At 34.0% G+C, this 22,421-nt stretch overlaps 1 protein-coding gene across 1 annotated transcript in view; it reads left to right on the top strand.

The window, feature by feature from the left end:
* SLCO1A2 (solute carrier organic anion transporter family member 1A2) overlaps positions 1-22,421 on the top strand; it is a 43,040-nt gene that overhangs the window by 11,218 nt on the left and 9,401 nt on the right. Inside the window, exons 5-10 of the mRNA XM_074194314.1 lie at positions 1,677-1,823; positions 8,711-8,809; positions 10,820-11,050; positions 16,415-16,579; positions 20,477-20,672; positions 22,213-22,375. Of these exons, the coding sequence (XP_074050415.1) occupies positions 1,677-1,823; positions 8,711-8,809; positions 10,820-11,050; positions 16,415-16,579; positions 20,477-20,672; positions 22,213-22,375 (1,001 nt within the window). The remainder of the gene's footprint in view (positions 1-1,676; positions 1,824-8,710; positions 8,810-10,819; positions 11,051-16,414; positions 16,580-20,476; positions 20,673-22,212; positions 22,376-22,421) is intronic.

The raw sequence follows: 22,421 nt of genomic DNA, 5'->3' as shown, positions 1-22,421 counted from the left end.
TAATAATGACTGTATTTAAATTCCTTTTAAAATCAAAACTACACTGATCATTTTTTAAATTATTTTCAGTATGGGAAATTCCCAGTGAAGAATTTTCTCTGCCAATGAATATTATTAACTTCTCTGTAAACTATTATTTTAGAGAGTTGTCTGGAATACAGCAATTTGGCCGCTTCACAGAGACACAGTATATGTGACTGTTTGTGTGTGTGTGTGTGTGTGTGTGTATATAACTGAGGAGGGCAGGAAAAGATAAGAAAATTTAGCTCACCTCCATACCAACATTTTTTTTCCAATGGATCATTCAGCCTCTCATTTTAATTGTTACAAATGCATAACTAGTATCATAGAAGGAGATTCCCTACACTAACTACTGCCTCACACAAACACATTGTTTCCTAGAGGTATTGAACCACTCAAGAGTATAGGCTGGGCCTTCTTTCTGAGGTATTTTTAAGCAAATATGTCAGTTATGACAAGGGCTCTAGGGCTTAAAACTCAATTATTTTATTTACATATGTTTAGATACATATGTATATAGTGCATGCATCATCATATATAAATGAAATTTATTTATCTATCATCCATCTACCTATATCAATCTATATCCATTTATCCATCTGGGTCTAGATATAGACATAGATATAGACAAACAATGCTTGTCCTTCATTTTCAAAGAAGACCATGACATTAGGGAGCTGATGCCATGACAAACACATGAATTGAATTTGAATGAGGAGATGCTCTTTAAGTCACCAGCCTCACCTACTCCTCCAAAATCATCTGGATCCAGTGACCAGATATGAATCAGTATGACCGGAGATGGCCTTGGATGTGAGGCAATCAGGGTTCAGTAATTACAAGGTCACACAGCTAGTTAGAGTCAAGTGTCTGAGGCTAGATTTGAACTCCCATCCTTCTGATTCCCAGGTCAGTGCTCTATCCACTGTACCAACTAGCTGCCCTTACACATAGTTTTAGACATAATCTAGAAATAGACAGACATAGACAGATATAAATACAGACAGGCTACATAGCCAAAGTCATAGAGATGAAGAGATGGAGATAGAGATGAGCTCTCTTTTCTCAATTGTAAAATTATCTGATTGGATTAAATGGTCTCTAAGGTCCCTGCCAGTTATAAATATGATGTTTGTCCTTTGTTTTTCAAAGAAGGCCATGACATTGGGGAAATGATGCCATGAAAAATCACATGAATTGAATTTGTGCTAAGTCACCAGACTCATTTTTTCCTCCTGAGTCATCTGGATGTAATGACCAGATATAGATCAGGATGACTGGATATGAGACAATCAGGGTTAAGCTGACTTGCCCAAGGTCACATAGCTAGTAAGTATCAAGTGTTTGAGGCATGTTTCGAACTTCCATCCTCCTGTGTCCAAGGTCTGTGCTCTATCCACTGTTATTTAGCCACTCTACAAAGATATAATCTTATGGTAAATTGATTTATATGGATTTTTCAAGTTCTGGATCCTGTGACCTAATGACCCAAGTCTTTCATTAGGTCATTAGTATTAGCAGTTGTGTGGTCACATAGAATGAATCTTTAAAGTTTTTACTTAGAAATTTTAGACTTTAGCAGTATCATAGTCACTTTTAAAATCTTAATGTCAAAGATTCTAACATAGGTTCTTCTTTTGCCTTTTGATTTGCAGAATGCACAAATGAAGTCAAATCATCAATGTGGTTATTTGTACTAGTAGGAAATATAATACGTGGAATTGGTGAAACTCCCATCAAACCACTGGGTATTTCCTATATAGAAGACTTTGCCAAAACTGAAAATTCTCCTTTATATATTGGTAAGCTTTCAAAATTAATTGCATGTTGTTTCACTGAATTAAAAAAAAACTTCCAATCCCATTCCTTGTTTTGGAAACATTTTACTATTTATAATTTAGGGTATGCTCTTTCCCTCCAAGTCTGCCTAAACCTAAGATTTTCCAGCTTAGAAATAGAGGACTAATCAAACTGACAAAGTCCCCTCTTGCCCTCAGATATTCTCCAAACAAGTCATTTTGATATCCCAATTTCATGTCAGTCGAAATTAAAATTCCAGAGTTTTGAGAGCAATTCAACTAACAATTTGCTTCATCAAATTGAATAGTCACAACTTTCAGTATACCTCTAGAGAACCAGTTTCTTAAAACCATTCACTACTTCTTTGACTGATCCCTTTAAAAGCACTCCTTTGTAGCTGGTTAAAGGTGAACTCAAGAAATATTTCCATTTACTAAAGTAATCAAAGATCATTATCCTAATCTGGGGAAGGAAGATCACTCAAGAATTCTTTGTTCCACCAACTTAATTATCACAGGGAGAAGTTCCTTCTAGATTAATCTAGAAAGAGGGTCTCCCCCTCTTTTAGACTTGATATCTTAAAACTTATAAGTTTCCCTTTGAGATAGTCTAAAGACTTTAGGATAATTTTAAACATGTATTCTTAATATTTCTAAGAGGGAGAATATGAAGGCAATCTGCCTCCACACAGATGACTCCTAAATCCGTATTTTCTGTTGTCTCAGTGTGTCTATAGTTGCTTACAGAACATTCATACTTCTAATGCCAATTAGTAACAAACCAAGTTCAAAACAATTCCTTCCTATCTTTTTCATTAATGTCAAAGATAGCCACCATCTGGTCAGTTCATAACTATCAATCTAGTCAAGAGATTCTTGAAGTTACTTCCTACTTCAGCCTTTTTTTCATTGCCCCATAACAGTCAATAGTTATATCTGCCAGTTCTACAGTGTCCTTCTATACCATATTGACTGCCACAAAACCTACACAGTCAACTCCTTTCTGGATTTCCATTACTGACTATTCAATGAATTATCTGTAGTTCATACTTGCTAGAATATTTTTCAAATACCTCTTTATCACTATCACTCCACAAAAAGTCATATGCCAATGACTCAATGTGGTTGTAGAGTGACTTTAAGTTTTCTATTGCTATACCTGTAGAATGGAACAATAAGCAGCTTGTTACACAAATCCAGAGAAGAGATGACTGAAGGTTTAAGGAACTGAAAGAGAAATAACAAAGTAAAATGTCTAAGAGTAGATGAAAAACTTCTAAATTAAAAGAATTACACAATAAGACTGCAGTAACATTAGAAGTCATCTAGTCTATGGGCAGCTAGGTGGTGTAGTGGATAAAGCACTGGCCTTGGAGTCAGGAGTACCTGGGTTCAAATGCAGTCTCAGACAGTTAATAATTACCTAGCTGTGTGGCCTTGGGCAAGCTACTTAATCCCATTTGCCTTGAAAAAAAAAAAAAACCTAAAAAAAGTCATCTAGTCCAATCTTTGTTCCAGATTTTAGAAAAATGAATTAAGAGTTAAGAAAGATACTCCATTTTGTGTTAAAAATGAAGAATACATAGAGCTTTAATAAATTTTATTGATACACACAAGGACAGTCTTGGCATGTGGATTCCATGCCTACAATGGGTAGACAGCACAGAGTGGATAGGAAGGAATGGATATCAGTGTTGCAGGGATGGCGAATGTCTGCTGCAGGCCCCAGAAACCACAGGTGGAACTTGAAATTCAGTAAATTTAGGAGTGTTTTAGGAATGAATTAATTATATGTTTAACCAAATATAGCAGGCTAATTTTTAAGCTGATAATATAAATATGACTTGTGAATGATGTTTTCAATATCCAAATAGTCCTTGGCAGAAAAAGGCTCCTCACCCCTGGCCTAGAATCTCTCATTTCTGAAATGTATATATTCTTTGAGACAATAAGCTGTTATGATATCAACAAGAGTCTGCACTTTTACCTCTAGGATCAGTGAAGTGAGGGAATTTTCTAAATTTCCTAATAAGATGACGAAAAATAGGAATAAGGAGCATGGAATTGGGGAGTTTTTCTGTAAATGTACCAATAAAAGACTGAAAAGGATTAATGCCCAGTTTCTGAATATAATTAGCCTTAGCATGTTTATATCTTGGGAAGCTAGGACTGTAGCAGTCAAATTGGTTTTCATCAAATAAAAACCATTAAAAACAGCTTTACTTATATACAGTTAATATAAACAGTTAAATCCTGAAATTGGGAAATGGACAAAAGATATTGACTTCTTAGGGAAGTTATATTTGTGTAACACTAGTCCCAAAGCCTAATTTTAAGTATTGGTGGAGTTGAATGCCCTGCCTTTTGTGAGGAGTGAAGTTGGAGAGAGCAAAAGAGAACTTCAATTTCTTTAGCTTTCTTTTGAGTTCTCTTCAATGAAATGGGGTCCTATAGTCACTTCATGCACTTCTGACTTTTAGCTTAAAGAGGGAAGAACAGAATTAATACATCTTCTGAGACCCCAGAATGCTCTTGTATGGATGCTATAAAAAGGCTCAAAAGGCAACATTTTGTTCTACCAAACTAATTACTGATTTGATTTAGAAATGGGGAAAAATTAGTTTGCTTTCAAGAAATTGCAAAACATATCCCAAGCTTCTCATGAAAGCAATCATATACAATCTTTTCAATAACAACTTTTTACTGATGTTATTGTCTCCCCCAAAAAAGGCATTTTAAAAGGACCAACAAGAAAATAATTATAGTTCATGCATTAACAATATCTATTTCAAAAATTCTAGGAAAACCCTCCAAATTAAACTAACATATATTTCAATATTAAATGACTTTGGTACAAAATTTGGCATAGGAATGTAAAAAAGTAATGGAAAATATGGTTTTAATAAAGAAGCAAAATAATACAAAGATTTATTTACTACATAGATGTTAAGAACATATATCATGACTTTTTTTCCAAGAAGAGAGTTGGGAGGGGCAGCTAGGTGGTATAGTGGCTAGACTACCAACTCTGGAGTCAGTAGGACCTGAGTCAAATCTAGCTTAGTTGTGCCTTTAGACAAGTCACTTAACCCATTGCCTTGTAAAAAAAAAAGGAGAGTTGGGAGGTGTTGGACCTAGCAGGTATCAAAAAATATTCTCCATAATTTAAAAGAAAGAACAGAACTATTTAGCAATATTTATGAATTAACTATTACTAGAATTCATTGGAGCAAAGGGGAAAAAATCACCATCAAATGAAAGGCCTCATAAATAATATCCACAATTCTTCAAAAGCAATTAGCTTAGCCACCCACAGAGGGAAAGTTAGTTGAATAGGAAACCTGCAAAATTAGCCATTAAAACAAATTAAAAGATAGGTTCCACAGAATGGCAGTAAACTTCACCAAGAATTTAAATGAGAAGTTATTTATCTGTCTTATTTGGATAATTATCTATCACTTTCAATTACTCCAAGCTACTCCATGCTATTATTGAAAAAGCCTACCTTTTTAACATCAGTATTTTTCCAATGATGATTGATATATATATATATATATATATATATATATATAGCTTCAAATCTATTCACATGCAATAATGAAAGCTAACAAGTTAGGTTAGAAAATAGCCTTTACCCACCTCCCTCCAAGAAAATATAGAAATACACCGTCCCTGGAGTCAGGAGGAATTGAGTTCAAATTTAGTCCCAGACATTTGACAGTTTCTAGTTATGTGACCCTAGGCAAGTCACTTTACCCCTGTTACCTCACCAAAAAAAATGTAAAAGGTACAAAGAACATACAGAAATTGAAACATATATTGAAAATAAATAAAGTGACACTGCCAATACAGTGATATAAACCCTCATCACCATTGTTGATGCAGTAATTTCAGTCATATCTGACTCTTTGTGATAACATTTGGGATTTTCTCAACAAAGCTTTTGGAGTGGCTTGCCATTTCTTTCTCCAACTCATTTTTCAGATGAGGAAACTCAGACAAACAGAGTTAAGTGATTTTCCTGGGGTCTCACCAAGTGTCTGAGACCAGATTTGAACTCAGGAAGATGAGTCTTCCTTACTGCATATCTGGTATGCTATCCATCCCTATATCCAGCTGCCCTTCCTCCTCATCATACCTCAACTTCGAAATAACTTTCTGGTTGATCTCCCTTTTAGACCCTACTCTATCCTCTATTCAGCTATCAAAGTGATCTTCTTAAAGCTCACATCTGACCATGTTATCTTACCTATTCAACTTCATTCCTTATTCAAACTCCATTGGCTCCTTATCACCTCTAGGATCAAATATAAAATCTTCATTTTGACTTTTAAGTTTTCCATAAGCCTTAAGTCTGCTTATACCTTTCTTCCTTCCAAGGAGCCTTCAATTTGGGGACATCAGAGTTCTTGCTGTTCCTTGCACAAAACACTCCCAACTCTTCACTCTGCTTTTTGTCAGACTTGAATACTCTCACTCCTCATCTTCACCTCCTGGCTTCCCTAGCTTTTTTCACTTCTCAGCTAAAATACCACTTTCTGCAGGTAATCTTTCCCAATCTTCCAACATCTTAATGGCCTTCCTTCTAGAACCACCCCTAATTTATACTGAATATATCTTACTTGAAACTAGTTGTTTACATGCTAACTCTTCCATTGACTGTAAGCTCCTTGAGAGAAGGGACTGTATATTTTGTTTCTTTGTAACCCCAGGGCTTAGTATACCTTAGAGTAGGTATTTAATAAATAGATGGAAAATCAGACAAGAAATACACAGTCTAAGAAAACTTAGCATTCAATTGTTTTCTTCTATTTCTTTGCATTGCTCTACCCGTATCTTCAGATACTTATATACAGATCTAAAATCCTTTAAATCTATTTATCACATCTTTCACTTTGATAAGAGATGCTGCTTAGGTCATATCTATATCATTTGATGGTTTTCCCTACTTTCTTTAATTTAAGTCTGCCTTTGGAAATAAGAAGCTCATGATCCAAGCTACAACCAATTCCAGGTTTTATTTTAACTGACTGTGTAGAGTATCACCACCTTTGGCAAAGTATATCATTAACCTGATTTATTGATCATATGATATTGTCCCTAAAAGGGTCATCTTTGGAGCTGCTGAAAAAGAGTTTTTGCTATGACCAATAATTTATCTCAACAAAACTCTATTAGTCTCTGCAATGATTCATTTTGTGGTCCAAGACCAAACTTGCCTATTATTCCAATTATCTTTTGATTTCCTTTAGTATTCTAATTCCCTCTGATAAATATATCATCTTTTTCTTTTCTTGGCCTTATTCCTAGAAGATATAAGTTTTTTATAGAACTGATCAACTTTAGCATCAAAGGTTGTATTATTAATTGAACCATTTTCTTATAGTCAAACAGATATCATTCTGTCATTTTTTAGATAATACCTAAGTGCTGCTTTTCTCACATTTTTACTAACTATGAAGGTTCTTCTATGAAATTCTTGCCCACAATACCACAAATAGTGATTACCTGAATTAAATTCATCCATTCCCACTCATTTAAATTCTCTGACAGCCAATATGTCATCTCCTATTTGACCATATCCAATTCACCCTGGTTCTCAGATCTTACATTCCAAATTCCTATACAATATTGATCTTTAAAACATTGGACTTTTATTTCATCACCAGATATATCCACAGCTGAACTTCCTTTCAGTTTTAGTCCAATCACTTCATTAGTACTGGAGCTACTTGTAGTTGTTCTCTGCTCTTCCCCAATAGTATATTGGACACCTTCAAAACTGAGGGAGTCATCTCTTTTATCATTTTAGTCCACGGGGTTTCTTGGCAGAGATACTTGAATGGTTTGTCATCTCTTTCTCCAGATGATCATCTTTTGTCAGAACCCTCTACCATTTCCTCCTTAGTAGATAATATAGCTGAAGAAACAGAAAACTAGGGTTTAATGACTTGTTCAGGGTCATATAGCTGGTAAGTACTTTTGTAAATTTATATATAATCTCTTTAAAAAATGGAATAGTTAATTGAAGATGGGGAAAATGCCATGAATCTTTGCAATTTATTCTTCCATTTTCATTTCATGTAAATAAGTAAATCAAGATAAATATCTTTTGTTTTTAAGCTATTTTGTTTAATGTTGTTTTGATACTTCATCATACTAATTTTTCTGTACCCCATTAATATTGGTCCTGCCTACTTCCCTTTTCTCTTTCTCATTTCAAATCCTTTCATATAATATCGTTAAAAGAATGTTTAGTGGAAATAGATCTATATTTCGTTGTACTTTTCAAGGAATTTAATATTCTATGGAACTGGGCAGTATCTCTAGCATTTAGCACAGTCTGGTACATGAATAAATATAATTAATTCACTGACTTATGAATCCAATTAAAAGTGGTTGGTTGCATAAAGTATTAGAAAGACCATTATATCAATGACTCATTCATAACTTGCTTCCACAAACAAGCAAAACTCTCTTTATTACTAAGTTTCAGTGTACGAAGTGTACAAAGATCATGAGATTGGTTTTTGTGAGATTATAGAAGAAAAATCTCCTTATTTTATAAGCATATATTATAGAAATAAATTTCCTAACTAAATAAAAATCAAATTTTAAAACTAAAATTAAGTTTTAAAACACTGATTTCTGTACCAGGAAATGGTGAAAGTAGACAAAAAAAATTTCTAACCTCATGGACATTACCATTTAATAGTAGGACATGTCACACACAAAGATAATACAAATTATCACTTCCAAAGAAAAGGGAAAGAAACATGGAAGATATTTAGTCCTTTTAAATTTTTGGAATATGGACTAAATTTATTATGTTAGCTATATTTGCATGTGTTTAAATCTAAAAAAAGCTCATATTTTCCTTTTGCTTTTAGGGTGTTTAGAAACAGGATCTATCATTGGTCCTTTGATTGGTTTTCTGTTAGCATCATTCTGTGTGAAAATATATGTAGACTTTGGATCTGTAAATACAGGTAAGAGTGTGTGTGTGTGTGTGTGTGTGTGTGTATGTGTGCCCCAAAAGTCAATGTTAATTCTTATTTCCCCTTACTCCTGTTATCATGGCCTTTACTCCTACAATCATGACCCTGAACAGCTTAGATACTTTGTGATTTAAACATCTGACCTGTCTGACTCACTTGAGGGAAAGGATCAGCACGCCCACCGCAACTCAAAACAACCTTTTAATTGCTAACAAAGCCCATATATTACTAAATGTCTCCCATAATACTTTTCATTCCCTATCTTTCTCTCTCTCTCTCTCTCTCTCTCTCTCTCTCTCTCTCTCTCTCTCTCTCTCTCTCTCTCTCTCTCTCTCTCTCTCTTTCTCTCTTCCTCCACCCCCCCCCCCCCAGCAAGAAGCATTTTCCTTGGTTCTTGGTGTCAATTTTCACTGACGAAACTCAGCATATTGGTCAGAGTATAATGCTTCACTACAATATATTTTAGCATTCTGAGTTTCTTCAGAAAATGCCTCCAGTTAACAGTGAAAACTATACCTCAGCATATGCTATTAATTTATTATCTTTGTTTATTGCTTCTTGTTTAAAAATTCTTAGGCCTTCATTCTATACCAGGATGTTTTCTTATGGCCACAGTAGATATCTTAGGAGGATAATTGTCAATAATATATATAAAATCAAGGACATGCCTATGAGATGTTCTGAGTATACCCAGGTGTGTCTTATTTGTTTTTTTGGGAAAAAAAGGGGGGTAGCTTGCAATTGAATTTAATCGCAGTACATTTTTAGTTTTAAAGTATAGATTGTTGTAGTATATAAATGCTGAAATAAGTGTAATATAGATGTTGAAGAAGTCTATGCATAGCTTACCCTTGACTATAGCTCCTAGGAGATTTACTTGAACCAATAGATAGGCTATTACCCAAAATTCCAAGTGCTACCTCTGCCTCTGTCATTGGGGTTTTGGGGGCTTATGGAGAGGGTAGAAATAAGAAACTATCAGAAGTAAGAAAACATGAAAGAGGAGACATTTGGGGTGACTGCTGAGAGGAATCAAAAAAACTGTGAGAGAAACAATGAGAATATTCTCAAGTTAGGAGTGATAGGATAATTGGATCATATAAATGAAAACTATCTGCACACTCATGCATGAGTGAGGAAGAGATAGTGAATGTGTTATGAGTTCTCTATTAACTTTAACACCATTTGTCTCTGGGATAGGCTCAGGAAATTTTTGTTATTATTCTGAATGATCACTTTTACTTCTAAATTATTATATGTGATAAAACTGTAGGTCAACAAAAACTCAACTGCCTGTCCTATTTGAGTTATTTTTTAAATGTATACATAAAGTGAGAAAAGAGTTCCTTTTTACCAAAATTGAAGATTTTTTAATGCTGAAGCTGAATCTAGGAATCAGAGCTAAATGAAGGGAAACTGTGAGACTTTAATAAAAGTCCAGCTAATGTAAGATTTTTTCTTTGTTTTGTTTGATGAAAGAAATTGTCTTTTTTGATTGAATACTTAATACATATTGTTCTTTTAAAAATAAATGAAATTCTCTGAGTGCTACTTACTTAAAATGTGTTTAGGTCCATTCTCTTTATGTTTAGAAGCATTTGGTGCTAATGAAACAGGTTTTTTATATACCAATTAAACTAACAGTTATTCAGAAATAAATGCTTTAAAATTCTCAAATATTCAAATGGCTCTCTGCGACTATTCATTCCAATGATAATAGAGCTCAAATTCTCCATGGTTAGTCATCCTATGCACTTCATATCTATTCCAAATTCTGAAGTGTCTTTAAATATAGCAATTTATTTGAGGTGGGATATAAAGAAATTAGCTTGGTGCTAAATTTTATTGCATAAGTATAAGGCTAAAAATAACAAGGTAAAACTAACTTTCTTGAGTATTTTCTAAATTATCCTTTTTGTACTTAATTGGAACTCAAGCTCTGTCAAATAATATAAACTATAGAATTCAGAGTAAATTTAAACTTTACTTATTGATTTCCAGATGATCTGATCATAACTCCTACTGATACACGATGGGTTGGTGCATGGTGGCTCGGTTTATTGATATGTGCAGGAGCAAATGTGCTTTCTGGACTTCCATTTCTCTTCTTGCCCAAATCTCTTCCAAAGGTAGGATTAGAAACTAATATAAATATCATAGAAGAAGATGAGAGAAATGAAACAAAAGGAGAAAGGAGAGACATCAAAGGAGAAAGGAGAGACATCACTATAGGCAAGTAAACAAAAAAAAATTTAGACATTCATTTATGTATATACTTTACACCTAATACTAACTTAAACCTAATATGTTATCTCTCAATACTGTTTTGAGATGACTAATTAACAATCATTTTGATTATTCAATTAATAATTATTTTAGTGAATAAACTTTTTTGAAAGGATCCTTGTTTTTAATGATAGTCAAAGGTCCAGATGATAAAACTTATTTTGCCAATGTAGATCAGCACATACACTCTCCAGAGACTTCAATTTACAGTATTGCCTAGAGCACTGAGGCATTAAGTGACTTTCCTAAGGTGACAGTCAATATATGTAGGAAGTAAGATGTGAACCTCAGTATTCCAAACTTCAAGGTGACTATAATATACTGCTTCTTGTAAAACCTACTAAAATAAAGTAAATTAGACTCTTTTAGGAGTTTCAAGATTTGAATTTATTAGTATATCATTCCTCTTTTGGCTAATTATCATGAATAAAAAATGGAGTGTTCATTTTGAAGAAATATACTAGCTAATATCCTATACACAACCAATTTTCAAGGAATTATATTTCTGTTCATTATTTGATCTTTATTTGGTGCCACAGGAGCAAATCAGATTCTTACAATGTCTCAGTTCTTCACTTTGCTTTATATCCACTGATATATTGAATAATAGAGATTCACAGATCATAGACTATTGAGTTTTCATTTTTTTAATCCAGACATGATTTCTTTTTTTTTTAGGTTTGGTTTTGTTTTTTGTTTGTTTGGGTTTTTTTTTTTGCGAGGTAATGGGGTTAAGTGGCTTGCCCAAGGCCACACAGCTAAGGTAATTATTAAGTGTCTGAGGCTGGATTTGAACTCAGGTACTCCTTACTCCAGAGCCAGTGCTCTATCCACTGTGCCACTTAGCTGCCCCCATGATTTCTTTTTTAAGAGTTATTTTATTATTTTATTTTTTGTTGGTTTTTTTTGCAAGGCAGAGAGATTAAGTGACTTGCTCAAGGTCACACAGTAAACATCAAGTCTCTGATGTTGGATTTGAACTCAGTTCCTACTGACTCAAGGGTTAGTGCTCTATCAACTGCACCATCTAGCTGCCCCCCAGATATGATTTCAACAATGCAAGAAACTATTGGTATGGAAAAATTTCACCTCAGAAGAAGATGCCTAAAATTTAATTTATAACATTAACAGAGTTATCACAGAGTCATTCTGATATCATATATATTAGATGCAAGATTTGAATATGGGTTTTCTTAACTTCCAAACTGGCCTTTATTCACCTTAACATGTTGCCTTTCAGACTTGTTTAAAATTAGTAAATTATACTTAATAATACACCAGAGCATTAAGGGTTATGCTTATGACTAGAAACAGTCATTCAGTTTCTAAGGAAGTCAATTCACTCATGGAGGACCTCAAAAATACTATTCTGTGCAAGTATGAGCAACAAAGACCTTCCCCCACAATACATAACAAAGTTTTTGGCAAGTAGTAGATGTACATTAAGTACTTAAGGACTTGACTAAAAAAATCTGACACTCATCTCAATTAACATTAACCTTGCTGAAGATGCATTTTAACAGCAAACAAGGATAAAGTTCTAGAGGAAGAATATCAGGAATCCAAGAGAATTAAGAGAAAAGGGAGAAGGAGAGAAAGGAAGAGATGCAACAGGGTATGATAGTTTCCTTGCTTTTTCCATTTTTACTGTGTAGTGCCATTCAGTCAATAAAAAAGTTTTGAAAATAAGTCTATTAAGCACATGCTAGTGAATGGTTAGTACTACAGCACATACACTCTATGGAGACTTCAGGCTTGCCCCTCCTTGAGCATCTTTGAAGGTAAAAATATCCTCCCTTTAAGGAAGAACATTGGCAAACTATCCAAGGTACAGAGCAGGGTGGGGTTAAGGAGTTGCTGACTTGTGTTATAAGGAGAAAACTGAAGATGTTTAGTCTGAAGAAAAGAAGACTGTAGATATGAGTTCACATCATAGTTGACTGTCTTCAAGTATTTGAGGAACTTTCATATGGAAGAGGGATCATACTTTTTTTTGGTCAGCCCCAAAAAATAGAGTTAGGAGCACTTGATAGATACTGTAGAATTGTATATTGTCTTAGTAAAATAAAAATTCCATATCAATTAAGAAGAATAAGGTGCTCATTATTCATTCCCCTATAAGCAAAAGTTTTGTGATCATAAATTAGTGAAAGATAAGATGATTTCTACTCAGTTCTGTACTAGATTGGACTAAGAAATTCCAACCAGTTCTGATATTCTATTGACATCAAGGCTGGTTTTCTGTGTGTCTGTGTGTGTGTGTGTGTGTGTGTGTGTGTGTGTGTGTGAGAGAGAGAGAGAGAGAGAGAGAGAGAGAGAGAGAGGAGAGGGGGAGGGAGGGAGGAGGAGAGGGAGAGAGAGAGAGAGACCCAGGCAAATTATTTAAACTTTGCCTCAGTTTCCTCATCTGCAAACATGTGAATAAAAATATACTTGCTTTCATAGGATTAACGAGAGGATCAAATGAAATAATATATGGTATAGTTATAGTATGGTACACAATAGATAATAAATGCTTTACTTTTCCTTTTTTCCAAATTTTATCTCCAAATATCTTATAATTCTGCTTGTTTGCCCTATGTTAGTTGTAAATTTAGGCAACTAAACTAGTATTATTCATTGCCCTTTGATCTATGATAAGTCATTGACCTGCAAGAGTCCTGTATATGTATATAGGCATGTGATAAGCCCATATCTCAAAAATGTTACCCTGAATTCACAGTATATAGAACTAGAAGGGGCTTCTAACCATCATTTAGCCCAACTCATCTTATAAGTGAAGAAATGGAGACATAAGGGGTAAAGTGGCATGACCATGCTCATATAACTATTTATTTTACAAATGACAAAACTGGGATCCAGAAAGGTTCAGTGATTTGTATAAGATTACACAATTAGTAGGAAGTTGAGACTACACATGGTACTCAATGCTCTTCTGTTCTACTCTATCCTTACAAAAATTATAGCATTAATATATGACCAAAGTCACAAACATCCTGTGAAGTCCTTTACCAAATACATTGTAATGCTGTTAAGTATTACACCAGACTCATAATAATGCTGCAAACTCCTACATCAAACTTGCTATAATGTTGTGAAGTTATTTTAACTAATTGATCAAATATAAGTTAACTGTACCGGAACAAATTTGTTGGTCCCAAAATTTTATATAAAACATTGCTCTCCTTGACTCCCTTGATCCCAGAAGGGAAAGAGAGCTAATGATTACTGATTATCTAGAACAATCAACAGAGTCTGTTAGAAGAATTCTTGGGGGGGGCAGTGCAGAGGGAGGAAAAGCATGATTTAAGTCACCTTCTAAAAGGAAAAATAGTCTTTGCTTGAGTAACAAAACTCAAAGAACATAGAAAGCCCATCTTAAAGTCAGGAAAACTTAGGTTCAAATTCTTCCTCTGACATATAACAGCTATGTGACCCTTGGTCAGTCCCTTAGCTACCTCAATATGCTCACATAACTATCATATACATACATACATATATATATATATACATATGTATGTATATATATATATAACTATCTTATAGAATTATAGTTACATTTTAGAATGGATGCCAATCTTCATTGGTAAATGATAAAGAATCATTATGTCACGCACACACACACACACACACACACACACACACACACACACACACACTCAAAATCCAGCAGGTAGAGGAATGTAGAAAATGGAATTCACAGCAGTAGAAAAGTCAACCTGGAGTGTGTCAATGTAAAAGTAATTTTCAAGGGAGTGATAAACAGTGCCAAGATGGTGGTGTGTTCTCAATCAGTTGCCCTTTCCCAGATAGAGGACTTTTATACTTTTGTGATGCAGGTATATTAGTCATGCTTCAGTTACTCTGAAAACTTAGAATTTCCATGAGACTGAATATTATCCCTTAATTCTGGGGCATGTGCATTCCATATGTCTCTCATGTCCTCTCTTCAAGTCCATTAGACCAACTGGTTCATCTGATCATACCAGAGAAAAACAGAATTATCTCTTCCCTAATCCTGGATGCCATGCTTCAAAAAAAATTCAGGTTAAGATATTAATAGTCCTTTTGACTGACATAGGATACAGAACTTGAATCTGTCTCCTTACAATTTTTACCTATTGATTTCCCTAGGGCCAAGAAGAACTAGAGTTTAATTCCTTTCCCATGCAATAGTCCTTCAAATAGAAAGGAGGCCTTTCCAGGATAAACATCCCCAGTTCCTTCAATCATGTCCTCATACAGCATAATGCCTCACAAGGAGGAGAGTATGCTGTAATGGAAAGAATATTGGCTACTCATTATCTCTGTGACCTGGGGCAAAAGATTTCATCTCTCTAGACCTCAGTTCTCCAAACTATAAAATGGGACAGTAGAGGGAGGGTTTACCTTCAGAGGTCCCTTCCATCTCTCAAACTATGACCCTCATTTCAAAATCTATCATTATCCAGGGTGTTTTTATCTGGGCATTCTCTAGCTTTTCAACATCCTTCCTTAAATGGGGGTTGTTTCTGAAAGAGGTCATGAGGAAAGAATATTAGTGAAAAGAGTATACAGAAAGTGACATTTTAATATAAAAAGCCAGAATCTGGACTGAATTAAACCAAAAATTCACTAGCATGTCAAAATTCAACAGACAGCATGGGAAGAGGGAGTTCAAGTTTGCAATAGTGGCTCTAAAATAGTAGTAAGTGCAACAGGATGAAAGCAATATATAGAGAAGTGGCAGATATCTCTAAAATATTTCCCTTTCATGAAGCCTTTCTGCCCAAGGCAATATTTCTTTTACTCATACTGATCACACTTCTTCCTTCTTTGGGAGGGCTCAGCATTGACAGTGGAACAAACTATAACATAAAAATATAACTGATCTTTGTAATGTTGTTTTACCTAACTCTGTGTTAAGAGCAAATTAATAGCCTTAAAAGGTATGCCCAAATATCAGCATTAGTATTTTATCCTTCTTGAATTTCTATGAGAATTTGGCTTAAACAGCAATAAAACTGTAATATGTCTAAAGCACAGAAAGGGTTTTAATAATGCTATCATTTGAAAACAGTTTTATCTTTTTACTACTACCTGACAAAATACCTAATCTATAAGTGATAGGTTTTAAGAGAGGAAGAGAGAATGAATAATCAGAAAGAATGTGAATTCACACAAACACACACATACACAGACACAGACACACACACACACACACACACCAAAAATGTCATATTTAAATGTCCTGCTCTTATATTTATTAATTAATCATTCCATGAAGGAAACAGATAGTCCATAAGTTGTTATGATTTTTTTTTATTTCAGATTTCTTACCGTTAATGAAAGGCCTTTTTTGCAATCGAATTTATGTATTATTCTTGGTCACAAGTATATTGCAGTTCAATGCCTTTGTCATTATGTTCTCTTTCCTGCCTAAATATATGGAACAGCAATATGGCATATCTGCCTCAGAGGCAATCTTCCTAATGGGTATGTCAACTTCTATCTGCAAAATAAGCTGGTTTTTACTGTTTTTAGTATTATGTAAGGTAATAAAATGGACCCAGGAAAACCCCCAGATAGAAGAGTCATGGGCTATTTTCACCTCTGGTACACCACATTTCACCTCTACCAGGTAAGTGAATGGGAAATTGAGAGGCAGCAAGTTCTCCCCAAGTCAGATCCTAGGAAACATGGTCTTTCTACTTCATCTCTCCTATAGGTTTCTTCTTAATAACAGTTGATCAATGAAATATGAAATGAGTCAATCTGTTGGACTGAAAATATATTTTATTCCAACCTTTGTAACCTAATTTATTTTTCTGGAAATGAATGAGGTGGTTGTAGAAATGAATATAGTGAAAGGCAGTAAGGAGTGGTGATAAAAACATTGAATTTGAGTCATAGGAACTGGATTGGAATCCTAACTCTGTTACTCACTATACTACTTTTATGACCATGAACACCTTAACTCTCCAAAGGCTTCATATTCCTAGGTAAGGGGTTGTAACTGAATCATTACTAAGGTTCCTTCTAATACTGTGATCCCTATGACATCCTACCCATTCTTGAAGATCCTGATAAAAATAACATCTTCTCCAGGAAGAGCCCTGATACACTTGATTAAAACTGAGTTTAACACTGGCATACTATTTTTTTTTACTACACATTACTCTTTTTTATCTTGTTCATATTTATATCTCCCACTTTACTTATCACAGTGCTTTGCACCTATCAGATATCCAATAAATGTGAGATGACCCAAAAGTCTTAATGTGGTTTTAAACTTTGAATCAAAGGAAAAACCCAGAAATGAGGCTCACTGGCTTTAGTTGAAGTCCACACATAAGACTTTTTGGGACACTTGTACTTGTGTAATTCCTTCCTCCTCCATTTCATCCTTTATACCATTGCCTGACTGGTTTCATAAAACTACAAATTTTAAAGTATAAAAGAACCTTAGGTTCATTTAACACATTCCTTTCATTTTACAGTTGCAGAGGACAAAACTCAAAGAGTTTAATTTACTTGCTCAAATAAAACTAGTTAAGTCTCTGAGCAGAAATTTCTCCAGGCTATCTTTACACTATCCCAAAGCATGTCAGCAAACTTCTGGCAAACCACCCCTTTGTTTAAACTAAATAGACATGAGTTACTTATAAATGTTCATTCCCTGATACAGAGAGTCAAACCTTTAAACCTATTCTTCAAATTGCACAATCATTCCTTGATGGTTTGCAGGTTCACTATTTGTTTCTAGTTTGTAATCTTTTTGACTGAAACCACAAAAAACTCACCTGATTTTAATTAGCACCTTTTTACCTCATTTCTCTCTTACTGGCTCATGCTCTTTACTTGTTTGTTCATAAAAAAATTAATAAAATTTTAAGTGTCACCACATACAGAGAGCACTTGGCTATGTGGTAATAGAGTTACAAAGCATAGACAAGACTTGATCCTTACCTTCATTAAGTTTATTTACCCTCTAAAAGTAGGATAAATCAAAAACCTAGATAGCCAAGGAAGATAAGAAAATCTAACAATAGGGAGATTATCAATCATCAAATGAGCTAAAAAGGATGAGGATGGAAAGAGCATCACTGGATTAGAAGCTTGGAAGATCATTGGTGACCTTTGAAAAAATTTTCAGTAGCATAGAAAGAGTAGAAACCAGACTTCCAGGAAAGAGAGAATAGAAAAGGAATGGAGACATTGGATTTAGACAACATTTGTGGGGTTTAGCAGTGAAATAAAGGAGAAAACATGGTAGATGGGTCAAGGGATGATTTTTAACAATTAAGGGAGCTAGATAAGCTTCTAAAAATGATATGGAACAGGTGGAGACAGAAAATTTGAAGATATGAAAAACTGGCATGGTTGCTAAAGCAAGGATCTAGAATAAGCAGAAGAAAATAGAATCCAGAGCACAAAAGATGTTAGCCCTATTTAAGAGTAGATAAAACATGCTTTTTCCCTGAGAGGAGGAAGAAGAGAATAAGTGATGGTGCTGAGATATTTTGAAGAATGTAGAAGGAAAACTGAAAGACCTCATGTCAGATAGTTTCAATCTTTAGTATGAAATAAGTTATCTGTTCAAAGCTTTAGGAAGGGAAATATAGAATGGGGAAGAATAGAAGAGAAAATCTGAAATAGATATTCTGGAGAATAAGACCGAGAGTCAATAGAGATCATGTTTAAAAACTGTCAAGTAGTTGAAGATCTAGCTGAGCTTACTTAAGTATTTAATAAGTGATATGAGGTCACTTTAATTATCTTCTCTTACAATGCTCAGTAGCACTGAAACAAGGCCAAAGAAATCAGATGATGGAAGTCAACTAGGGCTAAAAATCTATTGGAATAGTTGAGGTTCAGGGAAATAAGGAGGTCTAAGAAAGAACATGGTGAAATAAGTAGACAATGATGGGATTGAGGCTCAACTTGGGAACAAGTGAATCCAGAGCAGAAAAGAGAGACTGAGAAAACAGAATTGCATCAAGGCATTAAAGACAAAAGTAAACAACGTAAATGATAGGGGGCAGGATAGGCAGTTACTATGGAAAAGTAGAATTTTGAAGTTCCTTATTATAGATATCGTACAAATTCAAGACAAAGTAAGATGCAACAATGCCAGTATGTGACTGATGAGAATTGGTGAAGGAGGACATTAGACTTGGGAGAGATTGATAAATTTTGCTTTTTGTTTGAGGTATGTTCAACAATAACATTGAACTTCTTTAATTAAAGTGTGAGGGTGAAGCAAAAGGAAGACTGGGAACCAAATATTAAAATAAGGTAGAAGAGTAAATCAAAGGTCCTTATGCTATGCTATTAACAGTAGACACTGGCAAAGGGTAATGTGAATAGTTGTTCTCAATAATAGCTGCTTCCTGGACCATTCCTATTTCATGTTCTCACATATAATCCAGTGTTCTCTAAAAACAAGTCTTAAATATCCATTTTTTGATAACCTCATATAAGTTCCTAAATATACTTTCTTCCTTAATTTACATCCCTCCCTTGATACACATATACACATGCCACAGATAGTGTGTATGCACACTAACATATGCATACACAAACAAAGTCACATATAACCACTTTCCAGGATCACACAGGGATCTATAATCCCTAGTCTTAATTGGCACTGCACAGTCAACTAGTTCACTAGAATTATATGAATGCCCATTTATGACCATTTCTTTATATTTGTCTTTCTTTTTCCACAAAATCATGCTAGCTGAGATTAAAAGGAATATGCTTCTAACTTTTTGTTCCCAAAGGCAGACTTTAATGTAATTAGTATCAGTTATTTAACTCTAAAAATCATATCCAAATCTGTTTCAAATCCAAAATCATTTAAGTAAGTAAAAATATGATATATAAAACAGTCAATAATGTTAGTCTAATTCCAGTGTTTCATCTTCTATTTTCCACATTGGAACTACTTTAAATTAATGTCTATATTTTGGAATTTTGAATTACTTTGAGAAAATCAATCAGCAAATATCTATTAGACACCTACTCCATTCAATATTTTGTTAGAAGCTATCAGGGATAGGAATAGAGATACAAAAGTAGTTTAAGAAGGATTCCTGCTTCACAAGAGGCTTACAACCTAATTATTACATAATTCTCCCAAATTTGCAAAAGATTTCTTTAAAAATCATTTTAACTATAATATTTTCAAGCCATACCTCTCTAGAGTAAGTATATAGGTGGTGAAACAAATGAGATCAACTATCCCTCACTTTTGCTAAACCTATAATGTCAATTACCTAGGCCAAACACAACAGCAATGAGTTCTAAAGATCAGTACTTACAAGATTATAAATATACTCCTTTTCTGTGATATTGTTTGTAAATTTAAATTTTGCTTTTTATTAATAGGTATTTATAACTTGCCTCCAATATGCTTTGGATATTTAGCTGGTGGTTTCATTATGAAGAAGTTCAAGATAAATATGAAACAAGCTGCTTATATAGCATTTTGCATATCTTTATTCGACTATTTTTTGAACATGTTATGTTTTTTAACAATATGTGACAATTCTCCAGTTGCTGGTCTATCTGTCTCTTATGAAGGGTATGTTCACTTCAATTTGACATATTCTCTCTAAAAATACCAATTCAGTTTAGGGTATAACCTAAATTGAATAATTCTTTTGTACTCATGAAAAGATTATTTCCTTTTTGGATTACTTACTTTTGCCCCAGGTCTTTTTTGACATCATTCTCAATCCATCTATTCACCACTACCATGGTTTGGCTAGATCAATCTAAGTGACCAGCAATAATGAAGTAGGAGAGAGGTAAGGATCTAAGACAAAGAAAAAAAAAGTATTTGTTCCTCTGTGTGTATCTGATTAGCCCAAAATCTAGAGCATTGAAGCATGAGTCAGAATATATGGATTCTAAGTAATAAATCCACAGTTTACTAGTGGTATGATCTGAAACATAACACTATCTATTATCTGTTATCTATTAAATGATATCAATAATTTTACAATTCCATAATTCTATGATTTCAGAATAATTTTTAATAAGCTAGTCTTTGATACCTTCTATTAGAACTGGTAATTTAATGTTTACAAGCCAAACTATTAAGCACACATATATGCACACATAAATATTCAAGCAGAATCCAAGACCAATCTCCCTCCATATGTACACAATATGAAATATTACAGGGCAGTCCTTCATTAAACTACTTTATCTGTTAGGAACATATAATCACATCTATAAAGTCTTTAATATGTTTAATACTAAGTGTTCAGAATTCTTTGGGGCATGGTTCGGTCATTCATACTTGACATATCTCCCATTATTTTATTATTTCTTTAAATTAAATGTAATTATATCTATACTAGTATTTATGTACCTTGATAAAATGACTACTGGATATTTTGTACATGTTGTAGATATTTTAAGGGAAAAGGAAAGGGAAAGGAAAACTGTAGAAAGACATCAAAGGAACATATGATCATAGAAAATAGAAGACAGATTAACAACATGGTTAGATCTTGTGATAACTGAGGGACAGGGGCAGCTAGGTGGTGCAGTGGATAGAGCACTGGCCTTGGAGTCAGGAGTTCAAATCCGCCCTCATAATAATCGAAAGAAAATTATTTTATAAATTATTAAGTTATAATTGTAATCAAGTTTTCAAAGCTCATTTATATGACTCTCTTCATTAGTGGAGATTAAATTACTTAAACTATGCTTTCATGACTTTGGAGTAGAGAAATTCTAAGTCTTCTGTTCTCTAACTTTAAGACCAAAGGTATGCTGTTCCACATTTTCTTCAAGGAGAAGTCTCCAACAGGACAGAAAGATTCTGGGAAGAAGTTGACATGTAGAGGAGCCAGTACTTCCAATAGATCCTTATAATCAACTTGCCACAATAGATATTATGGAGAATTTTCCTCTAGAACTGAGTCTATCTTCCAAGCCCTCACCAACTCACCAACTCATGCACAGGGCATGCAGTAATATATTGTAGGAGATGCTATTATCATTGGTGCTAAATGTTCTAACATAAAAACTTTCTCAAAGCATTTTAAAGGGAAAAAGATAAAAGTGTGACCTTGAATAATATTTTTGTATCATTTTTAAATCACTTACAGAACACAGAATGTGTATATGGAAAAAAATGTATTAACTGACTGCAACATTGACTGCAATTGCCAAGATAAAATATGGGACCCTGTGTGTGGAGATAATAATTTGTCTTATATGTCTGCTTGTCTTGCTGGCTGTGAGGCATATTTTGGAACAGGCGTGAATATGGTAACATACAGAAATTTTTTATGGAAGTTGTGAACTTGATTTCATC

This window comes from Macrotis lagotis, chromosome 7 (genome assembly GCF_037893015.1).
Source record: "Macrotis lagotis isolate mMagLag1 chromosome 7, bilby.v1.9.chrom.fasta, whole genome shotgun sequence".
Taxonomy (NCBI): domain Eukaryota; kingdom Metazoa; phylum Chordata; class Mammalia; order Peramelemorphia; family Peramelidae; genus Macrotis; species Macrotis lagotis.
The sequence above is the reverse complement of the archived record's forward strand: the minus strand, read 5'-3'. Positions and strand labels throughout refer to the sequence as shown.